Source organism: Necator americanus, chromosome IV, assembly GCF_031761385.1.
Source record: "Necator americanus strain Aroian chromosome IV, whole genome shotgun sequence".
NCBI lineage: Eukaryota > Metazoa > Nematoda > Chromadorea > Rhabditida > Ancylostomatidae > Necator > Necator americanus.
Window position 1 is genome coordinate 20280956 of NC_087374.1, and position 22220 is coordinate 20303175.

Sequence of the window (22220 nt, forward strand, 5' to 3'; positions counted from 1 at the left end):
ACGATCACGGACAAGCTTCGTTTTTTTCCGCGGGTAATTGTTTAGTGGATTTTCTTTTAGCTTTTTCCATAGCTTTCAGTAGATTTTCTTTTCTTCCGTAGTTTCATGATATCTGCGCTCATACCAACTGACTATTTCTTATAAGTAGAATTTGGTGAAAGTTGATTCAATTTTTCGCAAAGAAAAAATATTGCAGTTGCTGCGGTAAAGGCCGTGCATTCTTTGGTTTACATTTCATTCCAGTTTCTTTTTCTTTTGTTTTCATATTTACATTGTTATTAAAGCTTTGCACTTTTCTGACTCATTGACGGTGTCGGTGTCATCAAGGTTGACGGATCTGCTACGTTTATTTTGATTGCTTTTCAAAAGTTCTGTGGTTCATATTTGCCTCCGATCAGGTGTTCTACCCTCTAGATGCTACTTTTGAAAATAAAAAAATTATCGTCGATTAAGGTTCAGTTATAGCCAAGAGATGCAATCAATCTCGAAATGCCGAAAATGTTCTATTAACGACAATACTGGTTTGGAAATGTTATTTGTGCGAGGGTATACTATTCACATAATTGTCATCAGCTAATTTCGTTGACAATTTTTCCAATTTCTCGTTCTGTTCTATTCCACAACAATCACCCACCAAATCCACTCTGAATGGATGTTAATGATTGAATTTTTTTGCTCAGTATGTTATTCGCCTGATATGCTTGTTGTTCTGTTCGACCAATTCAGTGCTATTCTTGTCAAGCTACCCTTGCAATATTGATTGGCTGTCATTTGCATCCAAACCAGATCTTCGTAAAAAGAGAGCGCCATCTGACTAGTTTCTTTTTTGACTGGAGAATTGATGAAACATTCTGTAACAGTGAAATATGAATATATTCCAGCAGAAGTAAATATAAGATGATAAAAATCATCTAATCATAAATACAAACCATATCATAGTATTACAAATCACTGTCGTTCACAACTATTGTGTATTATATACAACTAACAAAAATGTACACTTTTGTTGCTGTTTACCCCTGTTTATGCTCTTTTTCTTTGAAAGTGACAGCATTTTTTTTTTCAATGACTACTAACATGGTACTGCATGTGATCCTCATCCCATTCTTCAATTTTTTCATAACCTCAACTTTGCGGATCGGTTGTGTTTATGGCAGACCGTAGTTGCAGGATTCGGAGTTCTATTTGAGTTGATTTCTAGGACTACGTATTTGCACTACGTCGCACGGAGTAGAGGCTGTATTGTTCTGATTTTTGCTCTTATGCGTCGAATAACATTCACTTTGATTCACAAGAGGAACTGTTCGTGACCATTGAAAGGACAAACCCCTCTCTAGGGTTGTAGATCTTTGAAACATTGCCATAGAAATTTATATCGCAAGAGGCAGATCGTCTTTTATAGCGTCGAATTCCTTCATTTTGTGGGATTATTGTTTCCCTACTGCGTCATTGTCCACAATATGTATACAAAGCAATTTCTACTCATTAGTTCATATGTAAATTTGCCTCACTCTCTCTCTTGTGAATGCTCGTATTTCTAGAATAAGAAAAAAATACTGATTCATCACTTCCTTTTTTCTTCTCTTTCCGTCGTTATGCGTTTCGACTCTACTGGACATTAGGCTTCAAATTATTCTACAATAAGTCAAACTGCTTCCCGAGCTTTGCGATGCCATATTAGCGTAAAATGTTCCCTGTTTTTGTTCCCTCCACTGCTTTTTCTCTCCTGATTGTTATGTATGGTTCTGAGTTAGATAAAACTCGTTTTTTTAACTCACTTCGAGCCCTTTGCAACAGCAATTTTCTATTTTGTTCTTCGCAGAATTCTAGAATGATTTTAGTAGTTTTAGTATATTTCAGAAATGGCATACGGAACTTTAATTGCGACAGCTACAGCAAGTATTGCAACTAATATATCAAAGTAAGTAGAATTTCTTGTTCGATTCAATGTGACAAGTTTAGCTGTGAATCTGGACTATTGTCTAAATGCCTGCGTTTCTTTATTCATCTCTGAGGAGTTAATGTAAACAAACAAGTTAAACTAAGAGTTGTATGGGCGCCTCCAAACGACCTGAGGCCTCATGCAATTGCGTAAGCGGCTGCGCTCAAAGCGGTGCGGTGGAGCCAGCGGTTACGATCGAAGTGGGACCATCACCAGCCACACTTGGACTGCAGTGATCAGATGGCGAAGTTCTCACCTAGATTGAACCCACTATTTCCACCATGCTTGGCCGTCATGCTGATATGGTAGGGCAAAACGAGTTGGAGCCTGATTCGGTTGAGTAATGCACCCATCTTTGCAGTCCAAATGTGGCTAGCGATGGTCCCACCTCGTCGTTTCGAGCTAGCCTTCTCAACCGTACCAGTCTTCGGGTCGTTTCATCATGGCGGTCACAAGATTTTCTTTATTACACTTCTGCTTTATCATCGGTCTTCTTCTAGTTTTCTGCCTCATGATTTCTTTTTCTCCCTACATTACTAACAGTTTGCACCTCACGATCAAGAGTCTTCTTCTTCTGCCTAACGTTTGTCTCGCGTTGTTCCAGGATCCGCCTTTTTGCTTCTCGTGTTCCATTTGGTTCGATCTATCGCATCAGCCGTAGACACACGCGCATCTATCATATCCAGCTTCGCACGCTCCAACCAGCGAATCCTTTGCCCCCGCACGGCCTCACTTTTCAAACGTCGAGCTTCAGAGCGATTTTAGCAACAGAAAATTCCTCTCGCAGCAAGACGACCAAATCATCTCAGTCGCACCCCCTTCATCTTTTCAGTAATCGGGAACATGCCGAAGATGGAGGGCACAGTGTCGTTGGATACTTTGTCTTTTAGCGTTCCACCTACCGTCCACCTCAACATCCGCGTCTCCATAGTGTGCAGCACTTTTTCCAAGCCTTTCGTCGTCGGCCAGCACTCGCATCCGTAAAGAACAACAGGACGCACAACCGTAATGTAGATCTTCAACTTCAGTCGAACAGGGACTTTCTTTTCGCTCAGTACGCCTGTTGCCATTTTCCATTTCATCCATGCCGCATTAACACGTGCTCGACTTTCTTGATCAATGTCACCTGTGGAAGTCACTTTGGGTCCAAGGTACTTGAAACAGTCAAATTGTTTAATTCGCTGTCATCGTCACGAACTGAACCATCCTCTATCCTTGGTCCGCACTCCATGAACTCAGTTTTTGATACATTGAGGCGCAATTTATGTTGCTGCAGCCGATCCTTCCAACACTGTACTTGTTTTTGAAGATCATCTCGAGACACCGACGCGAACATGATATCGTAGGCAAAGAGTCCACGGACGCTGCTTCTGGATTCCTTTCGTTATCGTCTCCATGCACAGTAGTCTACAGCAAGGATGAGAATGATAAATCCTGATAAACTCCTACCTGTACAGGGAATGGCCTGCTTGTTCCAGCAGCACACCGTACAACGCTGGTAGATTTCGCATAAAGCAGCTTCGTCCACCGCTATGCGACCTCATGGACGTAACAGCTCATGTGCGGTACGGTCGAAAGCTTTCTCGAGATTGAGACAAGCAAGATGCACACCGCGGTTCTTCTCTCGATGTTTCTCTAGGAGGATACGGGCATCATGGATAGCATCTATAGTGCTGCAGTCCTTCACGAAAGCTGCACTGGTTGAGTGAAACGCTGACAATCTTTCCCAGACGAACTTCCACGACACGCTCAAAAAACCTTCATCGTATGCGGTCAGCAATGTCTCCTTTCCCTTTCCAACGTCTGGAGTCCGTCCTTCTGCAACGATCTTGTTAAATAGAATTGCGAGCCACACGGACCCTCAATCTCCCAGCAGCTTCCAGACATCAGTAGGTATGTCATCAAGACCGCTTACTTTGTTCGACTTTATTTGCGAGGCTAACACTGACATCGACTGCAGTAATTGGTGAAACAGGACCCCCGACGCAGGGAATAGTTGGAAGGATGGCAGAACTCTTCGTTAAACAACTGATCCACCTCTCGAGGATCTGACTAGGTTATCAGCTCCCTTAACGACCTTGGTGTGCCCCATTTCCAATGTTGAGCGGTGAGGGAGTTGTGTGGTTACGCGTGAAAGTGACTGCAAAAGTGCCCTGTCCCCGCATCACAATTCAATTTTTTTAAACCATATCATCAATATTGTGAGTACTACTTTCCTCAGAATCCCAACACTTTTGGTATTGGGCTGTTTAAAGTGTTAACAATTATTAATAATTGATATAGAATTTGATCGCTTTGATAATTTCTGTCTTTGTTTAAGCATATTCTTCGTCTGTATGCAGTAAGTCTTTCATGCAATAAGTTTTGAGTCTTTCGCTGTCTGTGTATTTAGGATTATAATTATGATAACATAAACTTTAAAAAAATGGTGATAAGAACGAAAGTGCTGTAAAAAATTTAACCTGTAGAACCCAATTTCCAAGATCTCATTTTATGTGTTTTCTTTCAATTTTGCTACCAATGCTTTTACAATAGTGATGAGGTTAGAACTATACGTGCGATAGAAGAGGAGTTAGACCCCTCTCAACTGAAGGGGGTCTTGCTCATGGGGTGCAGATCGAATGATGAGGATTCCTTCGCCAACCGTTAAAAAGCGAAATTGGTCCTTCGTCAACCGTTCAAAGGCAAAGAGAGTCGCAGCACTGGCTCCCTTCACCTTTGGACGGTTGACGTATGTGTGGTCAGAGCTGTTATCAGACTAACTTGTCGAATGTAGTTATCTGTTTTTCAGATTAAATCAATTTGTTACCAGAAGATAACATACTGTTAAGTATCTTCTCTAATGTTACAAAGTATAAATACACAACCGTAGGGTCAATAACGATTTAAAAGATTTTGATTTAAAAGCTGAAAACTTTTCCTTTTGTGCTACGTGAATCGTTAAGTACATCTTATGGCTGGTGTTTAGTTGCATCTGGTTGGTGGGAAAAGTTCTCATCATTTACACCGGATTTTTAAATCTAGCCTATGGAATTCATGTTGGTCTGCTGAATAACAGTTTTCCATAGGCCGCATTAATTTTTCATATCAACTTCTTTGCCTCTGCTCCTCTGATAAACTTGAAAAAAATATTTTGAAACTGTTCGTTGATTTCGCTTCACAGCCCACCTTAGTTAAAGGCAGCACCTGACGAATCTGGAGTGGTACGGATTTATTTCCTACAAGGAGTTCGACTGGAGCGCGCCAGCCCTGTGCCACCGCATCTTGCGGGCCGTTTTTTACGGCAATTACGAAGGAATGGACGGAATCACACCCCTCTCCATAATCTACTATCCCGTTTACGAAAATTCCACCTGAAATCCGTACCATCTCAGATTCTTGGGGTGATGTCCTTAAGAAGTGGCATATACTTCTCTCAAATAAGCAAACTTCATTGTTTTTACCACTACAACTACAACTAACAAATGACGGATGAAAAATGAAACAACGCAGCCAACAACACACTGTTGTGATAACGAACAAAAAAAAAGTGAGGCTGCCGGCGCGGCTGTGAACTCTGCGAGCAGCCTAAGGACGAACTTCTCCTGATCAACCGCTGCTCAGATAGCATTGAAACAACACAGAATAATTGCTTTCGGAATTGCTAGGAGCACTTACCTCCAATATAGATTGTTCGGTTTTCAGAGATAGGATAAATTTTTTTACGTTTTTCTGAGGCTTAGCAATCCAATTAAGGTGAGATTCAAGGTGACTGAAAAATGTTGTCTGACATAGTTTTTCGGTGGCTTCGCTGTTTTTGTTCTATTTCTGGTCTTAGACTCGCACTCTTGTTTTGTTTTAACTCTTACGGTCACCTTATGGTACTCCGCGAAAGCATTGTTTAATAGTCAGTATCCCGCGGCTTTGTTATACTTCAAAGCGAATTCTACAAGTTCAAAAATCCAAGAATCTGAAAAGTGAAATCTCTATGTTTTCTTTAATCGAGATATAGGATGTTTCGAATTTTTGTTGCATTGGTTATTTAGTGTATAGTGTATAGCGTGTAAAAGAACTAGTGTATCTCAGCGTAGTAGCGCACTCTAACATTACTTTTTTTTAGATATTAGGGTGTTCGGAAAGTATCTGCCGAAAACTTCGCAGTAGCGCAGATTTTTTGAGGTGTTCTGGAAGTTACCGTTTTAAATATTAGGTTGAGTCGAATGTTCTCGGACAATGTGGTAATGATAATTTCTAGAGATCATTACTCTGCAAAGAGCCGGCAAGAATGGATGTGTTAACCACCGTTTGATAGAGTATAAAAGGCTCTTCAAAGTGTAGTTCAACAATTACACTGAGTCAGTTCTTTTCCTGCCACCATGCCGCGCAATTTCAAGCCGTCGTCACTCCACCACAGCAGCGTCATACTCTTTCTCCATCTATCTCTTCATGAAGCTCGCGTCGGGCAACTATTCCATTGAAGATGAAGACCGTTCGTGACGCCCGATGGAATTGGATTTGGACTTGCTGCGGAGAGAGATGGAAGCCGATCCGTATCAAACCACTCGCGAACTGACAGTCGCTCTTGGGGTGAGTCAAACCATAGTTGTCATCGGATTGAAGTCAATCGGCAAGGTGGGAAAACTAGGTCGATAGGTGCCACTCGCTTTGATGCAGCATTACATGGACTACCGCGCTGATACGGCACTTTCTCTCCTCACGCTCAAGCGCACCCACACTTGGCTTGAGCGCATAGCCACCGGGGATGAGAAGTGGATTTCCTACTCTAACATTCACCGGCGTGCCCAATGGGTTGGCAAAGGTACGGATGCAGATGTCCCTAAAATCAACGTACACGTTAAAAAGGTTATGCTCTGCATCTGGTGGAGCGTACACGGTTCGAATAGTGGAAACTGCTCACTGAGGAGTGTAAACTGACCGCAGACTTCTACGTTGAGCAACTCAGGAATTTGAAGACAAATCTCGAAAATGCACGCCCGCAGTAGCGCGAAGTCTACTTCCACCACGACAACGCTCGGCCTCACATTGCAAGAACGACTAAAGTCAAATTGGTGAAATTCGGTTGGGTCATTTTACCACACCCACCGTATTTCCCAGAACTGGCTCCCTCGGATTATCACCTTTTTCCCTATCTCCAACGTCATGGTCATGGTCAAGACTTCCAAACCTGTGACGACATCAAAAAGGCAGTTCTTCAAGGAGCAGTTCTGGAGCAAGGGCATCTACGATCTACCTAAACGTTGGCAGAAGATCATCGATGCCAATGGGGCATACTTCAAATGATTCACAGTTATCGTTTAAGGATTGTAAAATAAATAAAAATATTGTCAATTTGTCCGTGGACTTTCGACTCATTCTAATATCATGATATATAATAACGGGCTTATTCTATCACGTGTGCGTGTGTGTGTGTATGTATGTATGTATGTATGTGTGTGGCACCGGCGTCGAGTTGGTGCCTTGACTCTAGAAAGCTATAAAATAGGGTGCGACGGGTCCACCGGGGTCAGATTGGTGCGCCGACGCAAGATACCTATAAAAAGGGGGTGCGCAGGGTCCACCGGCGCCAGATACCTATAGAAGGGGGTGCGACGGGTCCACCGGCGCCAGATACCTATAGAAGGGGGTGCGACGGGTCCAGCGGCGTCAGATTGGTGCGCCGGCATCAGATACCTATATGGGGGTGCGACGGGTCCACCGGCGCCAGATTGGTGCGCCTGCGCCAGATACCTATAGAAGCGGGTGCGACGGGTCCACCGGCGTCAGATTGGTGCGCCGGCATCAGATACCTATATGGGGGTGCGACGGGTCCACCGGCGCCAGATTGGTGCGCCTGCGCCAGATACCTATAGAAGCGGGTGCGACGGGTCCACCGGCGGCGGTGGACCCGGTCATTGGTGCGCCATAACTCAATGTGCATGACGTAAAAGATAAATGGTTGCAGCCGTTTCATAGCTGTGACCACTGGGCGCTTTGCTCTTCACCTTTATTACTCCTCCGCGTGCCTATTTCCTTCTTTGTTCGCCTCAAGTTTGTAGCATGCCGTTCTCAGAAAGTGGAAATACGCATGCAAACGGATGCTTAAATAGTAGCAAGGTGTTTATGTGATCTGACGTGGAACGTTATCTTTATCAGTAGGATGATGTATTTCACGTCATTTTATGTTAAAACATCATTCTGTGATAACTTTTGGGAGAAATCAAGAGTAATACCCATACTTCGAGTAATGCTTTCAAATAGTATCTACATTAATCTGGCATTGAAGGAGTGTTTGTCGCTGATGGTTGAATATTCTCCAAATGTAGAATTGACGCGATTAGAAGGAAAACTCCGTAATCTTTAGCCTTAATTTATAATATAAAGAAGAGAAGGAAAGCGTTGTTAAAAAAACACAAATCTAATTTTACAGAAAACACCACTACTATTAACTTTCATTGATCAGCGAAGGGAAGCGAAGCTGAAACCATCGAAAGTCTGAAGTCCGGCTTTAGCCGGACATTCAGACTGGTATTATATAAGGGCACTACAGCTTGTATACACATAACATATCTTGCTCCCTCTTCCTTACCTATTTCATCCTATAATGGCCGAGCACTCCACCCATATTCGACACGTACTCCTTTACGAGTTCGAATCTGGCCACCCCGCTGCTGAAGCCCATCGAAACTAAAGTGAAGTATTCAGCACTGAAGCCCCTTCTGAGCGGTCTGTGCGCGCCTAGTTCCAGCGCCTCAAGCTCGGAAACAAGAATCTCGAAGACGGGCCTTGCTCTGGTCGACCGACTGCAATATCGTTCGACGAACTGAAGAATCTGGCGGAGCAGCATCCATATGAAGGTGTGCGGTATTTTGCTGCCAGTCTTGGCTGTTCGCTGTCCACCGTGAGCAAGGGGCTGCGATCTCTTGCAATAGTGAAAAAGCTCGGTCAGTGGCTCCCACATGCATTGAGCGGCGGCAACACTGGAGATCAAAAATGGGTTCTCTACCTCAGCCACACCCACAAACGTGCGTGGTGTGCTGGCGATGAAATGCCGGATCTTTTGTGAAAGGTGAATCCATGAGAAAAAAGGTCATGCTGGGCGTCTGGTGGGGAGTTCATGGAATCTACCGTTGCGAACAGGTGCCGGACAACACAACAGTTACTGCTGAGTTCAACCGTGCTCAACTGCAAAGACTGGCCAACAAGATCCGCAAGGAGCTCCCGAAGCTCGACAACGTTCGCCTGCTGCACGCGCCCTCACATTGCGAAGAAGACTTCCCAGAGAACTCTGGAGCTCGGATGGGAAGTTGTACCGCACCCACTGCCTGGCCTGGCAGTGGACCTGGCTCCGAGCGACTACCACTTCTTCCGATCGCTTCAGCATCACGTGGAAGAGAAGCGCTACGATGATCGTGACCACCTCGAAAATGAGCTTCGGGCTTTCTTCGCCTCCACCGCCGGAGTTCTACGCCAAAGCAATCCATGATCTTGTGAGACGTTGGTAGAAGGTTGTCGATTTTGATGGAGATTATTTCGTCAAATAATAAAATGTTGTTAAAAAGTTGTGTTGTTTTGAAATCTTGCCGTATTTCGGCAGATACTTTCCGAACACCCTAATATAATAGCTTCATGTCTTTGGATTGGAGTTGGTAGGTCTTTTACTTAATATCGTTCTATTAATCCAGGTCATTGTTATCACCACAGTTACCTATTGTTATTGTTATTGTTATTATTACTTTATTCTCCCACTGCTTACTATTCACAATGAGCATCAGCATTATGAATACTGTTGACTACATACATATTGTACAAGTTTGGTTAGGTAAAACAATCCCGGAAAAAATGTTTTCAAAGCAGTGGCACCGTGTGGAAATCTTTCTTAATCAGGTCTGATATGGCATCGAAAAAAGTAGTGCGGCTGTGAAAAATGAGGATATAAGTGATATTTCGAAGGAAAACTTAAATTCCTCGCCATGTTGTGACGCCGAAGCTATGTATTCAGTCTTAGCTTGGAATTGCTCGTCACGCGAGCGAAGTAATGGCACTCCGGCCGACAGCGTCGCTAACTCCGCCCTAACGAATCTCCGAAGTCCATACATTACGCCTACTTAGGCGCCCCTTCTCGGGGCTCCTTTATCCTGAGATCCTGGTTTCTGCCTAATATTTTGGCTACTACAACACAATGCCGATGTTTGGCTCGTTTAGCCTGCTCAACTCGACATCTATCGTTCCATTCAAGTGATTTTCTTTTTTTCACCGAATTGAATTGATTTTAAATTCTATTGTCACTTAAATACTTGTGGGGCAATGATAAAAACATTGACTTGATACATTGCGTTGCGAACGCAAGTATAGGCAGCAGACTCATTCATTAATCTCTAACTTATTCTGAATTGATGTTGAACGTAGGCGCATCTCCATAGGATTGACCAACGCAGTGCACTTTATCTTTCATATTTCTTTTATCTACTTCTACTTTCTATCTTCTACTTTTTCGTGCCGTCGTATAGGAATATATTCTTTGATCTATTCTTACTAGCTTCGTTATACATTTGGGTTATGATATTGTATCTAGCTTCGATTTCACTGTTTCACCGTGTGATAAAAAGACTCGTCTTCTCTCTGGCGTACTTGTTATGGGTAATTCTTTTGCGCCTGAGAAACGGAATTCGATCAGTCAATTATAGTCCCACGAAGTCATGCATGCGGCTAATTGGAATTGTGTTCCGTAGGAACTTAAGATCTTCATAAGATTTCGAATATTTCCTTTTTCCCATGGAAAGCAGCTGACTTTAGGCATGGAGGATTCCTGGGATTGGAGTAATCAGCAAAAATTTGTTTATAGTCTGCTTGGAATTTTGCGAGAAAATTTTCACTTAAGTTAGTCCTGTAGAAGCGGAAATAATGAGAAATGAGAAGGGAAAGGCACAGATTATTCGAAAAGACGTTATTTCTGAAAAAAAAGGATGTTCTAAAAAATCCCTTCTTATGGACCTCAGATTTCATTTAGTCGTAAAGAAATCACTGGTGAGTTAAGAACTCCGTTGTAGGCGTATGACAGGTAGGCGTATGAAGTTGTTGTGAGGAAAACAAATTTGTATTTTTGGGGTCACGTAACGGAAAAAGGTGGAGTATTTCATTGAACATATTCAAGGGCACGGTAGAGCAGATCGTTGCTACTATTTCTGGAAACGCGTGAATTTTTCGAACTACAAATTACTTGATTTAATTTGAATTAAAAGCAGCAGAGACATTGATCTCACAATATTCAGTATTCCAAATACATTATTTATCCTTCTTGCAAATTTTTCTTGGAGCCCTGTGCTGTGCACAAAATTTAACGAAATTACAGGATAAAAATTGTATAATTTTGTCCTTTGATATTGCTAAACATACACGTTGAGTTTCACTCCTGAGTACTAAGGTAATAATAAAACTGATTACTGAATTACTCACCACTCTCTTACAAATATTGTTCATCAATCTTGTATAAGAGGCTAGGATAGTTTTTATATTCCTCAGAAATTTTATTTTGTTCCTTTTGTCGTTCGGTTGATACATATGAGTTAATGGTGATATCAGTTTTTCCAATTAATATCGCATACATACTTCGTTGACCGATTTTGTTGTTCACTTTATATAACTTGGATTGCTTGGAACCCTGATTGCGGTTATTTGACTTCGGAGGTCAATGCGTTGTCCAGAATTATTTACATGAATCTGCATAGAAAGCGTGGTTTTGAATGCTCATGTGCTGCGAGACACAAAGACGGATGTGAAGTACTTCCTTTTCGAAGGTTTTTTTCTGAAAGAAATACATTTGATCATATACGTGCTCGCTACCGCTTCTAACGTACACCTTTCTATTACAGTAAGAAGGTTTTTATAGGAATCTGCAAGTGTGAAAAGACACCGATTACATTAGGGAAGCAAAAAGTGGTTGAAAGACCACAGCAATGACGTTTAACACGACTTTGTGTTTGAATGACATGTATTGGAGCAGCAATTTCCATCACTCTGCACGCCCGCTGCTGTAATATGTTTACTACTTACAGAACCCGAGGTCGTGGCTTAACGATGCTTAATCATTAATATAGCTAGAAATGTTACCTGCCTATATAGGAATGATATGGTATGCAGTAGTTATCATAGACTGAAAGTTTTCAATAGCCATCATTTTTGAGATTCTTTTTGTGCAGTTTTTTTTTTTGCGATAAATAGATTCTTTTCCTTCTAATCTCTCTGTTTTGTGGTTAGCATAAGAAGAAAATAAAATGTGTTTTTTGTTTAGTTCAATCTTTTTCTATAGGCAAAATCAACGTGGCATGGAAGAACAATGTTACGATTTAGTTCGAATTTTCGTTAGAAATTTATGAGTCATTTCATTGCGTGGACAAAATAGTGTTTATTGGGGATTGATGTTTTTATCTTCGAAATATTGTTTTATTGAATTCTTCGTTTTATTATTCTTCATTTTCATAATATTCGGAGAACGAATCTTACTATTTTGTTTCCTTTTACTTTTAAAAAGATCTGTTTGTGTATGACGAATTTCTGAGATTGGCAGAAGGGAATTCTTAGAAATTTAGTGTGAAATCTACAGTTGAAGTAAAACTTCTAGACCCATTATAACTTGAAAAGAAAACTGCTGGAAACGTGTGATGTAACTTCTCAACAACTTGCTTAAAATTCACCTTATTAGACATAGGAACGAATTGAATATGAATTGCAAACGTTTACGTGGGTGGCGATAGAGCCGAGAGAACGACCATACACAAATGAAGGACGTTTTCAGCATTTATACTAGTGAGTAATTTTTTGCACCTTTTAGAGTCGTCAATACAACATTAGCAGCTGTTACGACCACTGTATTGCCGTTGAACGTGAATTTGACTGCCATAAACAGTACTGTTCACTCGAATATCACTAGTACTGCTGCAGCAACCTCTACTGTTCCGTTATCGGTTTGTATTCGTTTTCTTTTTTTTTTACTTTTTAAATCATAACGTCTGATTTATACATTTGCATAAAACTGTTCGTATATCTCTAAATACCTCTTCTCTGAAGACTTTTTTTAGATTCCTGGTCAGATTTGTACGTACGTATTTCTTCATTTTATTTTTGCAATCATAGATGTTCCTGTCTGTTGTCAATTTATTTAACCTTTTTTTATTTTTCGCCCCTTCTTTTTTTCCACCTACAGCTTCGTTTCTACACTCTCCGGGTGGATTTTGGCGATTTTTTGCTATTTACTATTGTTTACTAGACGGATACCGACATTTTCTCTCGCTAATCCGTCGGCTGTTTTTGTCCTCGGTTCCTGGATTTTGGCTTCGAGAGATGCGAATTTTCTGTGTCTGCTTTATTTATTAGAGATAAGTCCTCCGTTTTTCAGAGACACTTTCTTCGGGCTTCGACCCACATGGAATTAGCCTATTTGAGGAAACTGACTTGTTTTTTGGAACTCTAGGCATCATCTTTCTTCTCTTCACTTGTCTACGTTTTTCTTTAGACTCTCGTAATCTTTTATTTTTCTGTGAATATGGTTTTCTCTTCTTTAGATATAGTCGTAGTAGAGTAGTAGATATAGTTTAACAATATTTATTACTGCATCGGTTCTATAAATATACCGCAGCAGAAGGACCTTCAGAATCAGCTATGCTCTGTCGGGCGAAAAAATGGGTCCAGCACGATAGTCTGTTTAAACGTAGTGTAGGATTTGGGAAACGTTTGATCAGTAAATAATTCTCTTTTTTTCATCCGAATATTGTCGAAGTTTGATATTTTGGATGTGAATCATTGATGTCTATGGGCAGCAAAGTTTTTAGTTAACAATCAGTGCAGATGTTGCTGACTTTTTATAGAGCGATCGATGAGGAATCGAGCTACAAAGAGTGCAGGGTAGAGAAGTGGCAGGAAATATATTCTTTTCCAACTCGATTCTATTCTCTTTTTTCCTCTATTGAAGAAAAGTTTAAGAAGTGAGCTTTCCTGAAGCAAAATATTTGCTACGTAATAAACCACATAGTGAAGTGTCTCTCTCAAATAGGTGTGTTAAAGGCATTACCCCACGAATCCGAGGCGGTACGGATTTCAGGTGTAGTATTCGTATACGGTATAGTAGATTATGGAGAGGTGGGTGATTCCGTCTATTTCTTGCTAATTGTCGTAAAAAACGGCCCGGAAGATGCGGCGCGTGCACAAGGCTGGCGCGCTCCAATCGAACTCCTTGCAGGAAATAGCGCGCCGGAACGCCAGGAGCCGTATCTTCCGGGCCGTTTTTTACGCCAATTAAGAAGAAATGAACGGGATCACCCCTCTCTCCATAATCTACGATCCCGTATACGAATATTCCACCTGAAATCCGTGCCACCTCAAATTCTTGGGGTGATGCCTTTAAGGAAACAACGTCATGTTACTGACAGCTCGCCATCCTCAAACGGAAGTCCTAAATATTTAATTCAACCTATATCTAATGGGAAAAAATCCTGGCATCTCTATGACAACAGAAAAGCGCAGAACGTTTTGAACAACTACGTTGCAGAAATTCTTCTGTAATATTCTTTTCCTCGTCTCCTTGTTGTTTGTCTGTTACTTTTAAATGCTGTTGTCCACTTGGAGAGGCGAATACCGAGTAAATTGAGTGAATATTAGTGCATTGTTGCTAGTTTGACTAAGTAATTATTGCTATATAAAATACACTTTTTTAAACTGAGGAAATCTGATTTCTGTTCTACCACGTTATTGGCTTTCTCCATCGTTTCAACACGTCTATCTTCGAAATCATGCATTCATCCGAAAATGTCACTTTTTTTGTTTCTGGTGGATTTTTCGCGTCATCTTGACCAATTGCTTTGAATTTTAAATTAGAACCATAAATGCGATAGTCGGAGCCGGTGTTCCAACCCCATTCACTTTTGGACGGTTGGCGAAGGAACCCCTCCACTTTTGAACGGTTTGAAAGCGAAGGGATCCTCATCAAATGAGCTGCACCCGTGACTCCCTTCACCTGAGGAGGATCCGGCTCCTCCTTATCGCACCTATGATTAAGACGAATAAGTTAATTCTACATGCAACAACTGCAGCGTACTTAACATTCAGATGATTTTTTTCGTCCGTGAATTAGCTCAAAGACTTGCTGAATAAATAGGTTTTTTTCCAAAGTTGTTCTTTTTTTCTTCTTTGTTCCGAAGTCTCTTCCCGGGGTCAAGCTCGGTGATGGGAAGCGATCCCTTCAAAAGCCCTACTTCTTCTCCCCCTCCCAGAATTTACTAGATTTCAAGTGAAGAAGGCAAGGTGAATCGGAGGCAGTAACAGGACCATCAGCGTTCGATACCCCGTGGGGCCGAAATTTTAGCAAAAGAGGGAGAAACCCCTGAACTCTACTTAGAAGCTTAATACCTCACCACATACTTTTTTACAATTTTGGCATGGATGTAATAGCAATTAATTTTTAAGCATGCCCAGATTGTGAATATTGTTGGGTTCAAATGGTCGGTTGTATGAATAAATTTGTACCACCGCTTCATAATTTCATCGCTTATTCTAGAGCTATTCAAGAAAGAAGAGAAAGGCACCCACATCATTTTTCTACTGCCATTGTTTTGAAGTATTCTAGAAACACATTGCTACCAACTAATTTTTTTTTTAGATTTTGTTTTTTTTTCATTAGAATTTTATCTATATAGGACGTGTGAATCTTACTTTTTTTTTGTTCCTGCCTTCGTACTTCCAGTTTTACACCACTTATTTGGGTTTAGTACATTTTCGTGAAGAAACGATCAAAAATGGCAATAAAAATTACAGAAAAAATCTTGTAGTTTTAGTACAAGTCTAGTTTAGTAGTCAAAACCGGCAGCTAAAAGTAGGGGACAATGGTATCGAATATGAAGCAGAATTCTTCTAACTTACTTGTGGCTATATGCTTTGCTAGTTTGTAGTTACTTTACTGTTGTATATTCAAAGCATAGGCATCTTTATAGAATTGGTCATATTAAAAGTTTGAATAGATATAAACGGTGATTCTTCTCTAGCGCTTTCAAAGTCATGATGTTAATCTGATAAGGCAGAAATAGCCGAAGCAAAACACGTTCGGTATGAATTACATTTAAACGTTTGTCTTTCAAACTTTTGTGTTAATCTTGATGTCCAATTCAACATCCATTTGACTAGGAAAGCGAGATATTAACTCATAGAATTACCACGATTGTTCTTTTTTTTCTTTTCCTTTCTTTCAAAAGAGTTATCCCCAAGCCAGCTTTGGTTAATCAGAAAATTGCAGTAAATCCATGAACGAAGGTGGATTATATTTCTCCATTAGTTGAATTGAGACCGACACGTTAGTGGTCCTTGATGTTTTAGAACAACAAGACAAACGAGTCGAATTTTTTTCTCAGGTGGCTATGTCATTTCTCGTTTCTGTTTTTCATTGGAAATTCGCTTTTCTTCGTTAATTGGTGCATCATTTCGAGAAGAAATCAGAAATGATTCATGTGCGGAGATAGGGAGGGAGGCATCTTGGCTGGTGACTTTTTGTTCTGGTAATATCTGTTCTTTGTTGAGAAATATGGTTCTTCATCGCACTTTCTCATTCGATTGCATCTTTTCCACTAAAGCGAGTCTACATAACGTCCATATGAATAGGATTCACAACATCCTCGTTGTTCAGTCATGGTTTGACGTGCTTTGGAACTGTACCGTTTTGCCATCAGCTAAAGAGGAAGATATGGCGGTTGTTTTGCCCCCTAACTTACAACTTCGTTTCTTGTTTCCCTCCTCCTCGTTTCACTCCTCTTTGTTTCCCTCCTTCTCTTCCTTGTTGACTTCCTCCTCCTCCTCCTTGTCATCCTTCTCTTTCTCCTTCTCCTCCTCCTACAATGCAACTCATTACGGGTGATAGAGCATGAGCAATCCCGAATGCGTCTGCGATTGTGCAGACAAACGAGCTTATTTGATTTATATTGATTGGATAATAGACGATGTTTGCGCATCCCATGCGGATTGATTAATGTCAGACCCTTTTCTCGTTATTTTATCAATCCCTCGAAATGAGGCATGATTTGACGACCCAAGTGTATAGAAAATAACTTTTTTATTTGCAGTCTTACCACTTCTGATTTTTTGTCTTTCAATATTCTGTGGAACTTTGACCCCGGGCAACCTCATATTTCCATCAAAATGTTGGCTTTGTTAGAAAATTTAGTCAAGTTTCGAAAAAAAAAATCGCATATATGAAGTCTTAGGAAACCTAAAGGTGCGACCCACCAGCAAAAAGCATGCAAAGGTTCTTGATAAAAAAGATAAATTGTATCAAGGTGGAGTATAGTATTCAAAAAATAACTTTAGTAACTTTAGTTTTTTGCTTTTTTGCTTTTCTTCTCGGAGATCTGTATAAAAAGAACTCAGAAGTTTGTGGTTGTTCACAGGTGCTGGATTTGTCGACCTTGAAGATTTTGATACCAATATGCATAGAACTAGGTGGTGATCAGTGAAGAGATTATGAAGTAACGATTATTATGAGGAAGTGGCGACTGCTGTGAGTCCGCGGATCTTATATGTCGGAAGACTACAATTGTGCGGATCCCGAGCACCATCAAAGACTATAAATTTCGTTTTTGGTAGTTAGCACAGACATTCCTCAGACATTTTTCAAAGCTCCTTTCGAAGAAAGAGGACACATTTCTTTGCCTCTTCTTTGCTGTTATTATTGTTACTATCACTGTTACCTTTACTAGTTAACAAAAACTTTCTTTCGTATACATTGAAACACAATACTCAGATGGTATGGTTATTGCAACAAGCAAGCAACTTACTCATGTGACAACTGACATAAAGAAGAGCATAAAAATACTTGTTATTTGATTATCAGTTTTTATCAGTGGTTAGTATTTGTTTTGTTTTTATTCTCTTTACTATTCATTAGTCATTAGTCATATTTCATTATCTATGTTTTAGTAAATCATATATAATCTGTTCCGAAAAAATAAATTCTATGAAATGTATTTTAAATGAAAGAGATGTATTTTCTTGCTGATCCCGGGGAAGATTGCCCGATAATGCTATTCCGATTATCTTAAACCATTTCCTAAGCTCCTCTACTTCAATTTTGCAAAGCTATGGATTTTTTCTCTGAACATTCTTCCCAGAACATACTTATCTCTACGATACATCACTTATCGGGGATATAAACTACCAATAAACTACCACTTTTCAAAAGATCGCTTGCACTTTAAGGAAAACATTGAATCGGGAGCGATTCATCTGACTACGTTTGTAACCAAAGTCACGAATCTTCCATAAAGAAACGACACTGAACGTTCAGGCAAGTACGGCTGTTACGAATTTCACTACAACGACCACAGCAATGTCGGCTACGAACCCCGCTACAAGTGCAGGTTAGCGTAAACGTTGTTGCTTTTCACATTTGTTGTAGCAATTAGTGATTTCCTGCTTGTTAACGAGTAAATTAAATGATTGAGTTGAAGAAGAACAAACGATTTTTTTTTCGGAAGAAAGACTGCTGGTATTGGAAATCCAATACCAAAACTCACTCTACTTAACCCTCTTTCTGTTTCCAGGTCCCATTCTTACCACAGCTGCTCCAATACCAGCAGCAGGCTCATCCTCTGGATTAATATTCCTTTCGATCATACTCTTCGTGGTTGCAGTAGCTATAATAGCAAAGATCATATATAGTAACAGTAAAAGGTAAGGTACTTGCATATGGCTTTGTGCAAAACTCGTCCTCATCTATCTCTTCCTTTGTAGGAAATTCCTCTAAGGATTTGAATTCAGGTCTAACAGCGGAAGCTCCAATCTCTCCTCATTTTAAGAGCAATAAACATTCTAAATTTTAAAATGTTTCTCATCTGAGTCTGGGAGAAAATTGAGAAAGAAACTTCGGAAAAATCTCGGGCGAGTCCGAGCGTGTTTCTTTTCCATCAAATGGTGTTACAAATATTTAGTTACAACAAATCCTTATAGAAGGAGCGATCTTATTGGAGGAACTGCCCGCTGGAGATTAGCGGCATCACAACAGAGCGGAGCAGGACCGCAACAGACTGCCGCCAACTATACGCCAATGAGCGGTGCGCGACAAACTAACGGTGCAAACGGATTGGACACGCCTGGTCCAGATCGGTTGGACTGGGAACGACAGTTCTTTGATGACACAGAGGCTACGGTATGTATTTGAGCATTGAGGACTACTTTCATCGAGTTTTTTTTCCTTTTTTGATCGCATTTTCTTTCTTTTCCCAGTCTTCCTCTCCCTTGAACATTGAATTTCCTTTTTGAGTTTCGAAATTATTCCTTTTATAACAGCTTCAGATTAACATGGATGTATAGAAGTCGCGCCAAGTTACTGTAAGTTAATAACCGTTGTGTAGTATGTGTATTGTGCATGAAATATGTGCACGTATAATCTAGTCACTACTTTGTGGTGCGGTGGGACAGATTCCATAAAACTGTAGAAGTATAAAACTATATTGTGTTGCTTTATCGCAAGAGACGACGAAAGTAGTGTTAGTGAGATTCTTAAATATGTAATATGTGCTTAACTAAGGCATCTTTCTTCACGTGTGAGATTGAATTGAGCTATTCGGCTAAAATGCTTTAGAGTGTGCTTTCAAAACCATTCATTAATGGCATTTGGAGCTGAGTTGATCGGAGGTAGCAAACCACGAGAATGGCAATGTTGGGATCTCTCCGGGAAGAAATAGAATTAGGGGTATAGATTACGGGTACGAATGTAATCGCGCTCAATTCCTTCTACTCGTCTTGAAATACAGCGTTGGAAACGTCTTTCCTGCTCGAATTTGTCTACGAGTCACCTTTTAAAGTCACATTTGTATGCACACCTATTCTCTCCATAGACTATCCATTTGTTTTACTTGAACAGATTGCCACGGGAAGCTAGCTGATTATCCTCTGCTCGCTCGCGGGTGTGTGTAGGAATGTAGCTGTATGGAGCGTTGTAAGTTTCTTCGTGGGAAAGTCCATACAAGAATTCCGTTTCCAACGCCGTTTCTTAGGGCCACTGGGGGAACTGAGCGTGAGTACGCTCAGTCTCGTAATCTACACCTCTTATGTTCATATTTTCTGTCAGGTCTAAACGTCTCGGTTTCTTGATATGCTGTTTTTAATGCCTCTGATTAGATTGTATGATATACATATATAGTTTATATAGTTCGAATTTTTTTGTGAATCCATTATTTTCGTTTGCTGCAATCTTCGTTGCAGATTCCCGATTTGTAATGGATATTCTCTCATCTGAAGAAGTTAGGATCGCGTTTTGATTAGTGTTCGCGTGTCATTTTGTACGAGGTGTTGTTAAACGCAATGGACGTGAACCTCGTAGATCACACTTTCGCTGGGTACCCTCAAATCAAGTATTTCATTCTAATTGCGGATGATTGCCGTGAACCATTTGTTCTCGTAGTTTGCTATTAAATGTGTTCATAATCGCAAACAGTAACATAATGAGTAGTTGACAATTGACTTAGAGCATGGTATTGATGTTTATACTTGCGTGAGCTTTTGTGCTTGCTGAATTTGTTGTCGTATTATTTAAATCGCTTAGCCAATGTGTACTTTAGTGGTCTGCTCCAGATGAAACTCAAAAAATGTTCTCTTGTCATATGACATAAATTCGCCCGATGTGAGGAACTTCTCAGTTAACAGGGAGTTTTATAACATCTTCAACCTGACTACGAAATCCGTTTTATACTGAAATGAAGGGTGGAATTGTGTTATTTGGCTTTCAAACTCACTTGTTCGTTGTGCTACGTTACCGATCTTGCATACGAACAGCTTTTTTAAATCTGAACACTACTCGTATAGATGTAGTTGAGTAGATGAATATTTACTACTTTATTTATTTTATTATATTTTATGAACAAAATCTCTTAATATGTAAATTCCCCTTCAATTCAGGTCCCTTCTCGGCTACAACTTGATCTCAGCCGCACATAAATCATCTGGAATAAACATATATCTGGTATTCGTCTTGATCCGACAGGATTTCCCTCACTAAAGCAGCTAATTTCCTATATTGTTCTGCGATTAACGGTTTATTTATGTTATAACGGTATTTATGGTATTTATGCATTATGTCGAGGCGGTTTTCTGTCATAGCGTTGTTTGATAGTTTTTGGTCGGGTTTCACATAAGTATTGCTTTTGTACTATATTGCCAAAAAAAATTCGATAGGGTGACTTATACTAAAATTTTGTGTCGTTTCTTTTCTTTTTCACGCTTTTTTCATCGACTCTTTCCTTGCAATTCCGGTGACCTTCCCATTGTAGCTTTAACAGTGTATGAGGATGTTTCGGAAGAATACTTCCTCAGCAGGCCTTCACCAAATGAATGTTGTCTTTTTCGATGCACTAGTCACCCAGTCTGCAGTGATTCTAGGATTTCGTCTACATCATTTAATTTCTCTGTGTAATCTATGTGTGCCTGGTGCTTCAAAAAAGATGCAGCACTTAGTAATTGTCATATGAGAAAATATCGTCAGATTCTTCACCTGTGATCATATCATATTGCTGAATGTATGTGATAGCAGTGCACTTCGCGTTGCACCTGTAGATTTACATCTGCGCCTCTATTACTGTAAGCATAATTGTTACAGTGATTAACATTCACAATTGTTGGTTTCCATAGAAAATGTGCATTTCGAGTTGCGAATCTATTGTTTTACAGTTTTTCTAACATTTTCGTCCCTTTAAATTAACTTATCAATAAGGTTAGTAGAAAGTTCTTTGCCTCTTATCGCGTTATAAATTTATTTATTTTCACAGTTGAGTAGAACTTGATTGATAATTCTAGCAGAATTTAGTTGAGCTTAACCGAAATGCATTAAGATTTCCAGAATTCTCTTAATAGTTGCTGCGAAATGAAGAGTTCTGATGGGATCCGCCGAAAGGTTAATTACGTGTTAGCAAATGGATTTAGTTTAAATAGAGTGGGAGCAGGGAAGTGGGAAGCTGTGGCAAAGTACCTATGCTGTCTCAAAAATGGAAGTACACCTGTGATAATAAGTAATATGAACACTATTTTTATAAACCATTCGCTTCTGCAGTAAATGGCACAACTTACGGTGCATGAAATAAATAAATAAACGAAAAAAAAAACTATTTTAGACTTTCATTGAAGCATAAATTCTCTGTGATCTTGTCGAGTCACTAATGATTGATGTGTGATGAAAGTCTGGACATAATCAATGCATATAGTTTACTATACTATTGTTGAACGAAACTAGAAATCTGCAGAAGCTATGTAATAAAGTGGATTTCTACGTAGA

General features: G+C 40.2%; 4 protein-coding genes across 4 annotated transcripts; 3 read left to right on the forward strand and 1 right to left on the reverse strand.

Moving 5' to 3' along the window:
- Positions 1–1862: 1862 nt before the first annotated feature.
- RB195_002062 (uncharacterized protein) lies at positions 1863–20890 on the forward strand (the record flags this gene model as incomplete). Its single annotated transcript, XM_013449779.2, has 6 exons — positions 1863–1921; positions 12750–12882; positions 18240–18312; positions 18496–18625; positions 18902–19100; positions 20852–20890. 6 exons carry the CDS (start codon positions 1863–1865, stop codon positions 20888–20890), a joined length of 633 nt encoding a protein of 210 aa, XP_013305233.2.
- RB195_002063 (uncharacterized protein) lies at positions 2743–3453 on the reverse strand (the record flags this gene model as incomplete). The annotated part of the gene is made up of 3 exons (XM_064199133.1): positions 2743–3068; positions 3146–3312; positions 3392–3453. 3 exons carry the CDS (start codon positions 3451–3453, stop codon positions 2743–2745), a joined length of 555 nt encoding a protein of 184 aa, XP_064055014.1.
- On the forward strand, positions 6425–8984 carry RB195_002064 (uncharacterized protein; the record flags this gene model as incomplete). Its single annotated transcript, XM_064199134.1, has 3 exons — positions 6425–6508; positions 6596–6784; positions 8667–8984. 3 exons carry the CDS (start codon positions 6425–6427, stop codon positions 8982–8984), a joined length of 591 nt encoding a protein of 196 aa, XP_064055015.1.
- On the forward strand, positions 9011–9328 carry RB195_002065 (uncharacterized protein; the record flags this gene model as incomplete). Its single annotated transcript, XM_064199135.1, has 1 exon — positions 9011–9328. The coding sequence occupies one exon, from the start codon at positions 9011–9013 to the stop codon at positions 9326–9328; it is 318 nt and encodes a 105-aa protein (XP_064055016.1).
- Positions 20891–22220: the final 1330 nt, after the last annotated feature.